Consider the following 17,701-nt stretch of genomic DNA (forward strand, 5'->3'; position numbering starts at 1 on the left):
CTATGTATACAGATCAAACAGAAACACAGTAGGCTTCTTATCTATTTCATGCCTGGAAACACCATAATTAGCCAGTACCATGCCATTATAAAGTTCACCTCGCCTGTGCTGACCATTACAGGCTAGGTCATTATAAACATTTTTTTGTCTACACTACCCATTGTAACAACTATGATCACCTTGCATCTGTCAATTCCATGTTGCCATCTGGCTCTGTTACTTCAGGTTCCGATTAAACCCATTGCATTTAATTCATCCAGTTGAGCAGCAGCATCTCCAACTCTAAGGTCTGGCACAAGGGAAAGGGCAACAACAAAACCTCAAATGTGCTGGTGCCCCTCTCACCTTTTGTGCCTTATGGAATTCATGAAGGGCAACCCTTGTCTTCTAGGCCCTCTGACAGTGGGGGATTAGGTTTTGCACAACGTATTCACTCTATCATTGCAATTTCCCTGAGCCTTAAGACCCTTCATCAACACTAAGCCAAGGAATATCAGGCATCTCCAACTCGTTTTCCGTAGGTCATCTTTTGATAAATACTTTAGCCAACTACTCACACTTCTGACATGCTTATTAACTGTGCAAGCTTCCATATTAAACCTAGAATCTCCACTAGTGGGCCTATATTAATAAAACCAGCCTGATCTAGTTTTCTGTTCCTTCCACCCTTATCCCACACCCTTAAAGTCCATTCCAACACATATTCCCCAGACTTCTGTTTGAATGACTTAGCAAACTCATAAAGCTCCTTTGTAGTGTAGCATACTTCCTCGAGGACTATACTTTTTACCTCCCCTGTAGGGGCCTGCTTTGCCTTGAGTATGCTTACAGGTCTAGAGGCAACTATTGGTGGGCCTTGAGTATTGTCATGACATCAGTATTGTCTTGCCTGGCATTTTCTTTAGAGAAAAATCACTGCTGGTTTACCAAACAATGAAGGGCGTGTATCCAACCTTAAGTAAATGTAATATAAATTACATAAGCAAACTGTCATGTGCTATTTCAAGTGTTTTAAAAGCAGACTCGGGGAGTGAAAAGGCCCTCCTTCCTTTATCTCCTCCCCAAACTCCCTGCCCTGAGCCAGGCTGACTTGCTAGCTCTGTAACAGGGAGAGCAAAAAAGGCAAAACAAAGCAAAACAAAAACAAGCATGCTAGACTACTGATCACAGTGCGTCAATAGCAACAGCTGAAAGATAAACCACTTCCTACAAGCATTACTATTGCTCATACTGTGGTAAAAATCCCTGCATTAGGAAGGAGAAGCCAGGGCTCATTCATGGTGGAAAAGATTATAATCAGGAACCCCAGGTGACTACCTCGATGCCCCCTGATCAACTTCTGCTGCATGATTGTAAATACTACCAATTTCTCATTTTGTTACTTTGGTGCCTATGTGTGTGTGTGTGTGTGTGTGTGTGTGTGTGTGTGTGTGTGTGTTATGTGTGTACATATATGTGTTTGTGTAAGTGTATGCAGACATGTACATGAAGGTGCCCTGAAGGCCAGAAGAAAGCATATGATCCCTTGGAACTGAAGTTACAGATGTTTTTTGAATCACCTGATATGGGTACTGGATCTGAACTCTGGTCCTCAGGACTGAACTTTAAGTGTTCTTAAGCCATTTCTCCAGCCTGTTTGCTCTCTTAGTCAGGTTTCTCCAGTTGTCCTTGCTGGGTATGGTAAACTCTGGTTTTAATGTTTTGCTATCTATCTGCTGCTTCTGTCTATCAACTACATGCAATTTATCCTTTTCCCTTTTTGCTTGCTATATAATCCGTGAACACATTTATTCCAAACCACTGATCATTCTCTAGACTACAGAGAAAAGCAGGTTACCAGGACTTAATGATATACTGCTTACAAGTTACTAGACTAACAAAAGGTGCCTAATAGATACTGATCTCCATTTCCTTTTATTAGATGTCGCCGAGTTTACAAAAATATGTGTAGAACATCCCTTCTACTTCCTGAGACCAGGAAAGTCATAGCTCTCAAAAGGATTTTGTAGCTGTTCTGAACTGAGGCGAGCTAGAATCTAAATACACTTGAAGATCTTGTTCCTATAGCACATAAAAGTCATCAAGTTTTCACTGGACAGATTATAAAGATATTTTAGGTGCAATGGGGTCATTACAATCAACATCACATGTATTCTTTTATTTTAAGACAGGGTTTAGATATGCATCCCAAGCTGCCATAAAACTCATCCTGTAGCCAAGCTGAACTTGAGATTGCAATTTCCCTGACTCTGCCTTTCAAGTGCTCAGGAGTACATACAGGCACGCGCCACCAAGGTTGACTTTGCCTGCAATTTTTAATCTGAATACAAGAAAACTTTACAAGTCTCTTTCCATTTTGAAGGCAAAGCTAATGAGAGCAGATTTCAGAAATTTTAGGATGATTTTGAAAACGGACATCTTCCCATTTGTATATTTGACTAAATACATATACACATATTTAACTCATAGTCACATATGACTTTATGTATAGAATTAAATGCAATTGCGAGCTGTGGTCCGGAGAGGACTTTAGCAGGCTAAAAGCAACGTGTACGGACCTGAAGGCATAAGGTTTTAACAGAGGCTGAAGTCTTTGTACATATACGCAACAGGACTCATGGCTACCCCATAGCTGGAGAAGACCGAGGGTCAGGCCTCCTACAGAAGTCCAAACATGGAGACTTGACAGGAGCCAGAGTCCTCAACAGCTGCAGCTAAGAACCTGTTATCCTGGGCTCCTTCAGCTGTGTGCAGGAGCCAACTACTGACTCTCAGAGGACAGAACCTGAAACTCTGTCCAATCGGAGGCCCTGGCCTCAAGGCGTACCCAATCAGACACACAAACGGAGGGTGGGGGCGGGCTTTGGCTGTCGCCCAGCCTTTGTCTGGGACCCTCCATATTGGAATCCCTGTACGCTGCTAGGGACGCTGTGGCTCAGCTTCGGTGGCGCGGTGACGCTGTGGGTGCTGGGCGATGGTAAGAAGACGCCAGCGTCCCCCAGAAGTGGACATGGTGAGTGTACGTGTGGCGCCCGGAGTGCACGGTGCGCGTGCGGGAAGCGCTGTGGCAGAGCAGGGTCTGCGCTGAGGCCTCGTGGGCAGCTGATCTGGATCCCCTGGGCTGTGGGGTTGCTGGAGCCTGGGCGTCCTGTCCTTCTACCTGCGGGTTCTGGCGCCTTCCCTGAGCAGCTCTGCTCTGCTGCCTGTTTGCTCCGGATCATGCGTGGCGAGGACTTGGTGGATCATCAGGGGAGAGTCCCTGAATGTGACGGTCATTCACGAAAGGAACTGTGTTCCCTAGAATCCCCAGTCCCTTCGTTCTCTCCATGGCCCACCTAGCCCGAACTTCACAAATGAATGGGAAGCAGGATCGCAAATCCAGAACCTAGGCCAGCTCCACTCCAGTCTGACTACCTGTTCTTCCCCATCCCCGCCCATGCTCCCAACAGGAAAATTTCCCCTTTCACCCTTTTTGTATGGTCCTGGGCTTACTACAGGTACTCCGCAGAGCAGTTGTACTGGAAGCCTCCCATTTGTTCCAAATGATATATTTTCCTTATGATACATCTCAAACACAGTATTTAAAAACAAAGTTTTGTTTTCCTCCAGGTACCAGAAAAATTGATTTTTTTAAGTGTGTGTCTGTGTGTGTGTGTGTCTCTGTGTGTGTCTCTGTGTGTGTCTCTGAATGCACCAAATGAGGGCAGTGCCAGAGAAGGGCGCGTGATTGATTCCCCTGAAGTGAGGTTACAGCAGGCTGTGAGTTTCCCGATGTGGATACTGGGAACCCAGCCCCGGGTCCTCTGGAAGAGCAGCAACTGCTCTTAACTGCTGAGCCATCTCTCTACTCCTGAAGATGCCTGGGTGTGAACATTCCAGGATGTAAAGCAGAGAAGAACCCCTTGAGTCCTTGTTTTAAAAAGACTGTCTTCTGTTCCCCCCCCCCCCACACACACACACACACTCACACTCCAGGCCAGGACAACTTATGAGAATACCTTTGTCTGCTTTCCCCATGGGAACTGTGAGACGTCCTCATCCCCACCTCCATGTCTTTTCCAGGTTTCTGAAATGCCTGAACCCAAATGCTTATAACCGTCCCGTCTCTGGTCTCTTGGAGTGTTTAGCAACACTGAGTAGACCTGAAATGTGGGGTGAACTGTGGAAGAGTGTGAAGGAAGTGCCAAGGCCCCATAAGGCCCCATAACTGCTACTCGGTGTGTGTGTGTGTGTGTGTGTGTGTGTGTGTGTGTGTTTTCTATTACCTAGTAATAAATTTCTAATTAATTAGTAATTCTATTTTTATCTGTTATACTGATATGTCTGTTGCTCTTAACGATACAATCCTTTGATCCATGTACATCCATGTACATGTACATCCATCAATAGATGATATTTGTAGCACTGGGACCCTTGGACAATTTTATCACAGTATTTGAATTACAAACTGCATGCCAGTGTCGTGTAATAATAGCTGATCTTACTGATCTTATTCTAGGGTCCTCATCTAAGAGGATTTTTGAGGTGTGGGGGTGCATGCAGCCTCTCAGGAGAGCACCCTGATGCCCTGCTGCCAGAGGAAAGTCCTGGTATACTGTCATCTAAAAGGAACTCTGTTGTTCCATTGTTTTGATAGTATTTATTCTGTGTTGAAGCTACAGGAGATCTGCTGTTTGGAATAGCCAGTCCCTGGTGGGATTCAAGTAGCCACTGGGGGAGCATTCAAAGCCTTTTCGGGGTTCACACGGGTCTGTGACCTTTAACTCTTTTCTTCATTAATGCTGGGAGTTGAGCACCAACCGAGTGCTTTTGTGCCTGCCTAACATTTAGTTAGGGCTGGCTTACAGTTTCACAGATCCATTATCATCATGGTAGAAAGCATGGAAGCATGCAGGCGGACTTGGTGTTAAAGGAGCTGAAAGTACTACATCTTAATCCATAGGTAGCAGAAAGGGACTACTTCCAACTGGGCAGAGCTTGAGCATAGGAGACCTCAAAGCCCGCCCCCAATAAAGCCTCACCTCCTCCAATAAGGCCACACTTCCTAATAGTGCCACTCCATATGGCCAAGCATTCAAACATGTGCATCTAAATGGGCTAAACCTAAGTTGGGCTTTGCTGGGATTCAAGGCTATTTGCATAGGCCCAGTCTTTTCTGCTTCCAGAGTTCAGAAGGTTAGGATTAATTAATTAAAATGAAATACATTAAAACTGAGACCCTTATTGCATATTAAAACTCATTCCAGGAGAGACTGATGGACTTTGTTGGGGTGAGCTGGAGGAGGGGAGGGAGCTTAGGAAGTGCTGAGCATCCATTCTGGATGCCAAAGCTTTACTCTTTTATTATGGCTCTTTTTTCTCATTTCTAAATGTGTTCTACATGTTTTATAGTTACTGAGCATGTACATACTTACTGTATAAAACAGCTTTTCCAATCTCTTGCCTAATTTTCTTCCTAGGTCTCTATCTTTTCCTTCCTTATTAAAAGTGATGAGATGTATGTAAGACAATTGTTTCCTCCCATGGGGCCACTTCATCTTTTTTACCCTTCGTTTTATTTGATGAATACAATTAATTCAGTGTAGTTTAAATTATAGATATGTTTTTTTTCTTTTTAAAACAGATTTGTGTACAATTAAAGATCGCACTCCATTTCCTATAGCACCTTTTGAATGTCTTAGTGTGTTTTTAGATTTATATACTTAATATCTATGGAAATGATTTCTTACATGTATGAGGGAGGCTTATGCAGATATTTGTAGCCATACTGTTCCTCTGCTCTTCCCGTAGTTTTCATAGGAAAAGGAGTATTTCTCTATTGCTGTGCAATTTCTATCATCTATGATCTAAGACGTGAATTTCCTGAAGGACTCTGTCTTCATAGCCACAGTTCTATTAATCTTATTGCCAAGTTTATAAGATATAGCTTTATAATATATAGAAGCATGTGACACATCAAGATGGGACGTTAACGGTAGGTTCATATATGACAATGGCTCTAACATATAACTGAGGTTTGTATAAGTTTACTCCATAATGCTAACAGATAATGTCAGCATCGTTTCTCATCGGGCATCTCCACTATGATATGAGATATGAATTCAAATATATAATACAAATTAACATTGAACTCTGCCATGTTGAAGTTACCTAGAATTTCTGGCATGCTGACATTCTCTGTAATATGTTCCTTTTCGATACCCCTTAACTTGTTTCTTTACTTTTGGATTTTTTTTTTTAGTTCTCCCTCCAGCCTTTTTTGAAAATTGCATTTATTTACTTATTTTTGTGTGTATGAGTGAATGAATGAGAGAGGCAAATTATATGGATTTCAGAAGAAAAATTTCAGAAGTCACTTTCTCCTTCCACGATGTGGGTCTTGGAAATCAAACTGAGGTCAAAAGCCCTTTGTCTCTACCAAAGAAGCCATCTTGTCAGCCCCATCTTTTTTTTTTTTTTTTTAAAGCAATTTTTTTTTCATTATTGAGATCAGAGATTAGGCAATGAATTCTTAGTCTCTTTGTTGTTTTACCTAATATTGCTTATCTCTAATGAAGATTGTGTGCTTCTTTTTTTTTTTTTTTTTTTTTTTTTTTTTTTTTTTTTTGGTTTTTCGAGACAGGGTTTCTCTTTATAGCCCTGGCTGTCCTGGAACTCACTCTGTAGACCAGGCTGACCTTGAACTCGGAAATCCGCCTGCCTCTGCCTCCCAAGTGCTGGGATTAAAGGCGTGCGCCCGGTGTGTGCTTCATTTTTAACACTAGGATTGGATGTATTTTCTCTCTTTTTAAGTTTATTGGCTTATAATTGACACGATTTATATATTTTTTTGTTTCCTGGCATACTTATATTCATAACCCCAGTACTGTATCTAGCAGAATTAGCATACTCATGACCCATTGTGTTTTATAGTGTCTTTATACAAGCCCTCCTTTTCATGTTTCCATACATCATATTTTACGTAATAAAGATTTCTTTGAACAAAAAAAAAAAATGTGGCAAACATCAAAATTATAAAGCTTAGAGAAGGACCACAAGGAACACATAATTACTACCACCTGTGTTTTGTTTTGTTTTGTTTTTAAAAATGATGCCTTTTGTAGCAGGTAAAATGTTTAGAATGGGTTAATTTAGCAGACCACCGGCTCCCACCACCCCAAAGCTAACTACAGATACTTATGCTAGAAGGTTGCTCACTTTGCCTTAACCCATTATGTTGATTTACATGAGGAATGTCACCCACAGGCTGATGTATTTGAACATTTGGTCCCCAGTTGGTTATGCTAGTTTGAACTTCTACAAGGTAGAGCCTTGCTGGAGGAAGTACGTCCCTGGGCAGGCTTTGAGGATTTATAGGTTTGCCTCACTTCCTTTTCTCCCTCTGTTTCCTGTGCATGGATAAAAATGTGATCAGCTAGTTTTCTGTTTCTGCCGCTGTATCATGCCTTCCTTGTTATGATGAATTCTCATTCCTCTTAAACCATAAGCCAAAATAAACTCTCCCTTCAGTTGCTTTTGGTCATATTTTATCATAGCAGCAGAGAAGTAACTCATACAGCCACTTGCCTGATAGCTACTCCACTGTGTTTAGTAATGCCTTCATTATATTGTTTCGTGACCATCAAAGTTCATGTGACCACGTCCACCTAAATCCATGTTGCTAAGCCACAGCCACTATATTTTGAATCGGAATAAAGGACTTTTTATTCTCTTTAAGGTGTGAACAGTCCTGTGCACTAAGCCCACATATTACCTGATTGTCCCTGCTCCTTTTGTCACTCCAGAGTTTGGGGAATTGTGGGCATGTGGACACTGACATGTCTGAAGAGGGCCCAAGTCCCAAGACACCATTCAGAAAAGAACCTAGGTCCTAGAACCACATCACAAATGGGCAGAAGCCAGGGGATAAGTGGACGGCTGTGAAATTGGGCTCTAGACAAGTGGAGGTCCAGATGATACGTGCTAGTTATGCAGATTTCAGTGGATTATACATCTACCCTTCTGGACTTCTGGCCCAAATTCACCATGTGCTGCTTTTAGGTTTCTTGGTATTGTCCCTATGATGGCCATATAGGTTACAGTGGGGCACATGATAGTGCACAGCCAATGAACTTTGTAAGAGCCATAGCGTGTATCTCTCACAACTATAACACAATCACACATGTTCATATACTTTATCCCAATAGCCTTTCTTACCCACACACCTTTTCTTGCAGCAAAGAACCTGATTGGACAGTTCAAATATCCCATTCCTGTGTCTTCTAGCCTCAAGATCTGGATCACAGGTGTGCCCTCCATTTCTGAATTGTAGTTCATTCCAGATACGGTCAAGTTGACAACTAAGAATAGCCATCACATAACTTCAGTTTGAGATTTTCGTGTTAACACTATCTTAAAGAGCTACCATAATATTATTTGTATGTTATTGGCTAAAATGTGATGTAGCACACAACAGTATGTTTGATTAGCAGGCTAAAGTATTAAAATATGTTACAAGCATGTCATTTTAGCCCTTATTAAACCCATCAGTCCACACATAATAACTATGAAACCTAGCATCTTTCATTCTTTCTTCTAATTGTACCTCATGCAAGCTAGATTACTGGTGAATTTTAACAAAGAGTCATAATGAATGAATTGGCAAAAGCAAATGTCACAACATTATCCACAATAATTCTTTTCACGCGAAAAAGTTATTTCCAACTATAGATGCTGTTAGGCGATTACAGATCTGTTTGTGATAATGGTTATTCTTGCTTGCTTACTTGATGGGATGTGGAAGTCAAACTTCTGGGTATGTTTGTGAGGATCTTTATCCGAGAGAGACGTTTATACTGAGTTCAGAAGATACACCCTGGAGGTGAGCGTCACTATTTTATAGGCTGGGGTCCCATACTGAATCAAAAAGGAGAAAGCGACCATACAGGTGTCTATTCTTCCTGGGCCTCCTGACTGTAGATGTAGTATGACCGTCCACCTGATACTCCCGTCACCACGCCTTCCCTGACATATGGCCTGACACTCAAACCGTGAAATAAACTTCCTTCCTTAAGTTGATTTGTCATCTGTAGTAATGAAATAATAACCATGACAGAAAACCGATAACGGTAGTGGGACCACCGTTTCCAGAAATGCACATATTCAGGTATGTGGCTATTACATGCTCTGAACAGGTTGTGATAGAAATGTTGAAGAAGACTTTCAGACTAGAAAAGTCCTAGAATCCTATAAACAGAGCTCAGTGAGCATTTGAGTGCTGAGAGAAATGTGGACTATGGAGACGTAGCTCGTGGGGTTTCAGAGGGGAACAAGGATTCTGTCCAGAACTGGGTTAGATGTCATTCATGTTACATCCTCACCAAAGAATCTAGCTTCATTCTGTCCATGTGATGAGAACTTGCATGAATCTTGATTCAAAGGTAATGGACCAGGTTAGTAAGATGGCTTGGCAGGTAAAGACACTTGCTGAGAAGTCTGATGGCCTGAATTTGATCCCTGGGACTCACATGGTAGAAGGGACCAAATCCTGCCACTTGTCTTCTGACATCCGCATGTGTACATCCTTCCTTCTTGCAGGTAACTGCATAAATAAATGTAATTAAAATTTTTAAATGATGGATTAATTTGTTTTTTGAGTTAATTTTCAACACAGTATATCATTCAGGCAGTGCTATGGTTATCTCTCACTGCTGTTTTCCTGATCTGGAAGGAGAAAGATCAGCGAGTCAAACAAGAGAGATGCGAAAACTACGCCGCAAGCTGCTAATTTCAAACACTCATGTAGATCCCTGGAATCGAATAGAGGGCCCAGAAATAAACCCACATGTCCTCAGACACCTAATCTTTAATAAGGATTAAAATAATAAAATCAACGTTTAAAAAAACTGGAGAAAATACAGCCCTCTTTAACAACTAGTACTGGGAAAACTGTCCGCACATATGTCGAAGAGTAAAACTAGGTCTATAAGCTCATCCTGGGCCCGCCCCCTCAAATCAACTAAGAATGAAATGAGAAACACTTGAAGATATAGGCATAGAGACAGACATTGTGAAAATGACTGATTGCTCAGAAAATAAAACCAAGAATTAGCAAAAGGCTTGAAAAATATTAAACTATACAATGAAAGAAACAGTTATGGAAGTAAGACACAGCCTACAAATGAAATAAGCCCCCCCTTTTTTTAGCTGTACAGATAACAGGATTAATGTCTAGAACATATAAAGGACACAGAGCCAGTGAGATGCTCAGGAGGTAAAGGTGCTCAGCCAAAAGCCTGATGACCTGAGCTTAAACCCCCATAAAAATAGAAGGAAGGGATCAACTCCACAGAGCTGTTCTCTCTTCTCACATAAACCACGGTGCACATATGTGCATCCCTGCCCTAAATACACATAAAGAAAAAAAAATTAGTTGAAGGCTGTCCTCTACTACATAGCAAGTACAAAGTCAACATGACCTTCATGAGACTCAGAAGAACAGCAACTACAAAAAAACAAGAGCTAGATAGAAAATGCTAAACAATCAATAAATGGGTAAATGAAATAGACACTTCTCAGTGGCACAGCTTGGTGGGCGTTTTCTATCCCTTGCAGATATCGTACAGGTGAAAGGTAGATAAAGGTGGGTTTAGTAGGAAGAAGTTCCCGGGTGGGTTCACTGATCTCACAGGTGGAGGTCGGTAAAGTCATGAGTCAGGGCTAAAGCAAGGAGTGATGACATGTCAGCTAGGAGCTGGGCTTGTGTTCCATACATGGTCAAAAACTGAGCCCCTGGTCAGGCACTCTTGGCCAGAAATGAAGAGAGGCAGAGTGATGACATATTAGCCCAGAGTTTTTTTTCAAATGGGACGGGGAGTTTTCTCTGTGCCAGAGAGGTTAGGAGAAGGAAGGCAGATGGGGTTTCCTAGCTTGTGTGAGGGATGACTAGGGGTTCCAGCCTAATAGTATTTAATTCTAGAACTTGGGATGCAGAGGCAGATGGAGATCTGTGAGTTCAAAGCCAACCTGGCCTACATAGTGAGTTTCAGAACAGCCAGAATTATGTAGAGAATGTTTACCTTAGAAAAATAAATGTTGTTGAAAGAAGAAATAAAAATGGTCAGTAAATATATAGAGTATTAAACACCCTTGAACCACTGGGAAAGTGCTGTGAGATTCCACCTCACCTAAGTTACACTATAAAGTTAGAGAACAAATGAATGCTGGTGAAGCTGAGAGCGCAAGGTGGGGCTCTTATACAACACTAATGGGAATACAAACTATTCCAGCCAGTGGGCATCAGGGTGGAGAGTCTCCAAAATATTTCATGTAGTTCTTTGACCCAGATAAATCACTACTGAATATATATCCCAAAATACTACTTTGTCTGTTTATTGCAGCATTATTTAAACTAGACAACTTACAGAATTAGCCTAGATTTCAAACAGAAGACTGGATAAAAAAGAATGTGTGTTTTATTCAAACAACAAAATTAAGGTTGTTTTTTTTTTTTTTCAGGAAAATGGGTATAACTGGAGATCATCATATGAAATGAAATAAGTTAGACGCAAACAAATACCATATTTTCTCACTATATATCCTAAATTCTATGGAGATACATAGAATCATGTATACACATATATGGCATGAAAGTAAGCAGCAAGACCATAGAAATAGAATAGTGGAGGAGGAAGAAAAGGGATGGCAGGATGCAGGTGATCAAATTACATAATATGAGTGCATTAAGATGTCTTTGTGAAACCTATTACCATGCATAATGAATATGCATCAGCATTCCTAACTAAAGTCATTTAAACATTTACATTTATTTACTTAATGGCTGTCTTAATCACTGCTTTATTGCTGTGAAGAGACACCATGACCAGGGCAACTCTTATAGATGAAAGTATTTCATTGGAGCTTGCTTACAGTTTCAGAGGGTGAATCCATTATCATGGAAAGAGTGTTGACACGCAGTCAGAGATGGGGATGGAGAACGGCTGAGCGTTCTGCATGCAGACTTAGAAGCAGCAGGAGCAAAGCAAGCGAATGTTGACACGCAGTCAGAGATGGGGATGGAGAACTGAGCGTTCTGCATGCAGATTTAGAAGCAGCAGGAGCAAAGCAAGCCTAGCTTGGGCCTTTGAAGCACCAAAGCCCACCCCCAGTACACTCTTCTTCCAGCAAGGCCACTCCTCCTCAAGTAGTGGCCCTCCCTGATGACTCAGTATTCAAGATAAGCCTTCTTATTCAAACCACCACAGTAGTTGTACCCAAGGACATACAGGCATCCAACAGTACATATGTGAAGGTCAGACAACTTACAGGAGTCAATTCTCATCTTCCAGCTTGTGAGTTCTGGGCATTGAACTACAGTAGTGACACGGTGGCAGGTGCCTTCAGTCACTGAACCACCTCCACAGCCTGCTGTCATTGCTCCAGAGGTGGTGGGACCTGAAAGAATGGAGGCGAAGAATAAGGCCGACAAAAGTCTCGTTCAATTGACACCTTTATTTAGAGCATCAGAAAATTCATACTTTAAGGGTTAAGAAAGGCCATATGAGTAAAATTTATATGAGTTCAGGTCACAAACATTCTGAATAATAATAGCAAGTGCCAGTGGGTAATCTGAAGTAAATCCACTCCTATCTTCTACACCTGGGAGGGACACAAAAACATATTCCATGAACAATCTTGTTCTGTTTTCTTGGGTTGTTCTCACAGACACTCTAAATTTTCTTCACACAGCTCCATCCCTGGAGCATGTTCTGGTAGCCCACTTAAGAGACCCTAATAAAGTGGGCTAGAGAAATGTCTCAGGGCTTAAGACTTGCTGCTCCTGACGAGGACTGGGGTTTAGTTCCCAGCATCCATATGATAGCTCACAACCATCTGTGACCCCAGCAACAGAGGCTCTAGTGCCATCTTCTGACCTCTGTGGGTAACAGGCCTGCATGTGGCACACATAAAAGCAGACAAACATACATAAATAATATAATTTATTAAAATCTGTTTCTGAGTTTTCCTAGTTGGCCTGAAACATTGTTGTATAGACCAGGTAGGCCTTAACTCAGAGGTTCACCTTAATCTATCTCCTACGTGCTGGGAGAAAATGTCTTTTCAAAACATTTATGCTAGGTAGTAGTGGCACACGCCTTTAATCCCAGCACTCAGGAGGCAGAGGCAGATGGATATCTGAGTTCAAAGCCAACCTGGTCTACAGAATGAGTTCCAAGTCAGTCAATGTGACACAGAGAAACTCTGTCTAGAACAAAAAGAAAATTTCATAAATCAATAAAATTACACTTCTGCTTTTTTATTTTACTTGCATTATATAATATTCATATATACATATATGTGTATATATACATATAATTCATGAGCTGATATAATTTTATGAACAAATTTAAATGAAAATGTACAGTGGTAAGCTAGATTCTCCCACAGAAAACTCTGCCATAAATACCTGTGGATAAGAACTTGCCATTCTGGTTTCATTCATCTATGGGTTGGTGCCATCCTCTGTCATTTAGGGTCTGAGAGAATAAGACATGAGGTCCGGTTCTGGCAGTGGTAAATGTCCAATTAGGCACAATTACAGAGTGGGTTTTGATAGTCTGTCTTGCTGGGGTTTTTATTTGACCCATCATCTTATTTGCCTGCCATTTTGGGATCTTTCACCACAATCCATCTCTGTTCAGGAGGCTCACAAAGTTCTATTGCAACCATTGTCGTCCTGCAACCATTCCAAGGCATGCCTTGGAAGCTGGGAAGCATGTGGCCAGTGTCCTGAGCTAGGAGGGGGAGCTGTTTGTAAAGAGGCGCCCAGGGCTCCCTATCTTCTACTTCACACTACATAGGTCCAAATCCTCTCTTTGAGTTGCCATGTCCTCCATCTTCTCCAGCTCTAGGCTGGACCTGTTGCTGTCTGAACTAAAATGTGTGGTGTGGCTCCTTTAGCCAAGACAGTTAATGCTAAAGGAACAGTTAAATATTCATTGTTAGAAATGATATCTCTCTTAAGGGTCAAATAAATAAAAGATACAGATTCCTGTCCACCTGGCTGGAGGGCATAAGTAAGAGCTGGTTCCCAAGAAGAACATTTCCTGAGTTGCAAGGCAAAGTTGGCTTTGATGGTGAATATAAGAGCAAAGTCACCAAATGTCTTTTCCCAGATAGTAGATCCCCAGTTAGAGGTTGACAGGAGTCCTGTGAGATGTGCCGAGTCACACTTTTAGCTTTATTTTCCCAATGTATAAAATTTCTTGTGGTGTCTACTGGAACTCATTCAGTTAGCTTTCCATAAGTGAGTATAATAAGCAGCCTGTATTTTCAGAGTTGGAACATCCTTTTGAGGGAAAGCCATGTGATTTCCCTGATGCAAGTGCATTTTCCTTGAGCATCATGTTTAGGTACCAAAACCACTGTTGCAAAGATAGATCTTGCATCAAACGGAAGATGAGATGATTTGTTTTAGAGCAAGGTATGAGTGACTGTGTCCTGTGAACACATACATGTCTCCATCTGGTAACAGTTCTTCATAACATTTTCTACATGAACACTTTAAAACACATGATAGAAACGTCCTGTAGGCAGGTTACCACAAGGCAGATAAATCTCTGTTGTGGCCCTCAGATGTTTGTCTGATGACATTCTAAGCCTTTGTGTTAATACAGCATAAGAGGAAAGAGGGTTAAAGGGAGGTGGCTGTCGTTCTCCCTAACACACATGGACTTCTCAGGAGTAGACATTCACAGTATCAGGGTCCATACTGGAGTCCCTTCTTTCTGGGCTCCTTTGGCTCTTTTGTAAACCAAGAGTCCTTGGTAAGAGACCATGAAGGCTTGTATACATGGCATCTCTGACCATGTTTTTCTCTCATAATGTAAGTCTAATTATGCTACAGTATAAGTCAGGCTGCCACTAAACTGCCACTGCTCTGCTTTGTCTGGTTTATTTGTAATTAGGCTATTTTGTAGAAAAATAAATAAAGGTGCCTTTTCTCTTTAATGTATCTGGGTCAAATTGGTTTTATTAGTTAAATATATAGCCAATTGCTGGTATTGAAGGAATATTCTAATAGAGATCTAAGGACAATAAGGATAGCAGTCATTGAAAAATTTTAATATATATGTATACTTTTAGATGTATTCTTATCCATGACTCAACTTCACTCTGGATCTTAGATGGACATACATACGTTTTCCTGGGATATCCAATCTCCAAACATTCCATCCTGTCCTTAGAAGTACTAGATGCCCTGCAGGTGATTGTGAGTCATCATACAAGTGCTGTGAACCAAACCCAGGTCCTCTGGAAGAGCCGCCAATACTCTTATCTGCTGAACAATCTCTCTAGCCCAGTGCATTAATTTTAAATCCCATCAGGTTTCCTTCTTGCCACACAAGTGTCCTCTCAAAGGTATTTGTGTCTGTTAGTGTTGTAATCATAGCACTGACCACTGAGCTCAGGCCCCAGGGGTTCTGCAATGTGTTCTGGGATGGATGCATTCCACGATGAAAATGTATAAGAGCCCAAGCTGCTAAGTAGGCACTGGAAAAGTGTACTTAAGTGTTCTTCTGGGAATGCGTGAGAATCTGAGGCTTCCCATCCCTCCCTGTTTTCATGCTAGAGGTTTGAGTCCATGGAAGTAGTGTATGTCCACCTAGGACATTTGTATCTCTGGGATCCAATGTAATTTACACATGTCCAGGTGCCTTTGATCTGAGAGCTTGGAGATTTGGCATATATTCCCTCAGATAAAATGTGTTAAAGTTGAGACACTCGGTGCATGGCAAATTCTATCTTGGAGGAACTGGAGAATCTGGAATATATCAATGTGACAAGCAGTGGCGAGGGCTCAGGATAAGCAGTGTTCCCAGGCTAGCTCCCAGAGGCCTACTAACCTTCACTGCATTAAGTCTCCGAGGAAGGATATATAAAAGCCTCATTATCAACTCAGCAATTAGTAGACTGTGCTAATATATCTGCCAGAGAAAAACTGTGTCTCCTCTGCCCTGATATCAGGGGTTGAAGCCAAAGAGAGTACTTGTAAGCCCATACAAACCCGTGATGTGATGTTTGAGGTGTTCATCCTGTGGCCTAGGTAGACTCATGCTTGACTAGACCTGAATGCCTGCCCCACCAGTATGAAATGAATTAAGGTTCACTCATAGAAGACTACAGAGATAGGGTGCCATATGCATTTTCCAAATCTTCTTCTGGTGTTATTTATTAGGGTCGTTTCTCGATGACATGGCACGTTGCCCAAGCCAGAATTTATGCCCAGATGTGACTCTGCTTCCGCCTGTGATGTGATGGAGGGGAGTCCTCACAGGTTCTGATGTCTGTCAGCTCATTCATGACTTGCAGAGAGGAGTAAAGATGTATGGCATACAGTGTACCATAGTCCGGTGCTACCAGCCCCAACATAGACCTTTTCATTGGGTGTTTTCCTCTTTTCAGGTTTGATTTTATTTTTATGGTTACATTTATATAGACTGTTAGGTGGGAGTGGGGTGTGTGTGGCCCGTGCACATAAATGTTCAAGCATACACACACATAGAGTCAGAGGTAGACATTAGCTGTCTTTCTCTACCATTCTTCATTTTGTTTTCCCGAGAGATGGTTTTTCATTGAACTAAACAGTCACTATTTCACCTAAGCTGGCTGGGTAGCAAGCTCTCAGGATCCACCAGTCTCCACTCCCCAGTACCGGGATTACAGATATACAAAACCTTGCCAGCTTTTGATTCAAGCTCAGGTCCTCACAGTTGCATAGAACATGCTTTTTACCCACTGAGCCATCTTTGTGATCTCTATTACTCTTTTGAAAAACAGACTTTATTTTATGTATATGAGTATCTTAGATAGGGTTTCTGTTGCTTCGACAAAACACCATGACCAAAGCAACTTGAGGAGGAAAGGGTTTATTTGTCTTCCACATTGTAGTCCATCATTGAAGGAAATCAGGACAGGAAATCAAGCTGGGCTGGAACCTGGAGGCAGAAGCTGATGCAAAGAGGATGAAGGGGTGCTGTTTGCCAGCCTGCTCAGCCTACTTTCTTACAGTATTCAGGACCACCAGCCCAGGGATGGAACCACCCACGATGGGCTGGACCCTTCCCAAACAATCACTAATTAAGAGGATGCCTTACAGGCCTGCCTACAACTGGATCTTATGAAGCTCTTTTCTTAATTGGGGTTCCCTCCTCTTAGATGACTTTAGTTGTCATAAAACTATCCAGCACAATGCTTTGCCTACATGTATTTATGTACACAATATACATGCCTGGTGCCCACAGAGATCAAAAGAAGGTGTCAGCTCCCCCAGAACTGGAGTTATTGATGGTTGGAGCAGCCATGTAGGTGCTGTGAATTGAACTTGGGACTTCTGGAGAAGCAGCTGCTGTTCTTCAACAACTAAGAGCCATCCAGTACATCCGTTATTGGAATTCTATTTTTAAAATTAATAAAAAAACTTTTTATGTTTATTCATATATGAACTTTATATTGTGATTCCTTGGGAATTCCTTGTAATATTTTCTTGAATCCATGAGTTAGCCAGGGGTAGGATATTTACAGTTTTCTTTGTCACATAATACTGAATAGAAATTAAGCTGTACCTTCTATTAAACACTAGCAAGACAGTAGTGAGGAGAGGTGGTTTGTGTGTGTGTGTGTGTGTGTGTGTGTGTGTGTGTGTGTGTGTGTGTGTGTGTGT

The 17,701-nt window shown here is 41.7% G+C and overlaps 1 protein-coding gene across 1 annotated transcript in view; it reads left to right on the top strand.

The window, feature by feature from the left end:
- The window catches only part of LOC110313188 (zinc finger protein 420-like), a 36,082-nt gene that overhangs the window by 3,927 nt on the left and 14,454 nt on the right, over positions 1 to 17,701 (top strand). Inside the window, exon 3 of the mRNA XM_029533884.1 lies at positions 2,745 to 3,013. Within this exon, the coding sequence (XP_029389744.1) occupies positions 2,745 to 3,013 (269 nt within the window). The remainder of the gene's footprint in view (positions 1 to 2,744; positions 3,014 to 17,701) is intronic.

This window comes from Mus pahari, chromosome 23, assembly GCF_900095145.1.
Source record: "Mus pahari chromosome 23, PAHARI_EIJ_v1.1, whole genome shotgun sequence".
Taxonomy (NCBI): domain Eukaryota; kingdom Metazoa; phylum Chordata; class Mammalia; order Rodentia; family Muridae; genus Mus; species Mus pahari.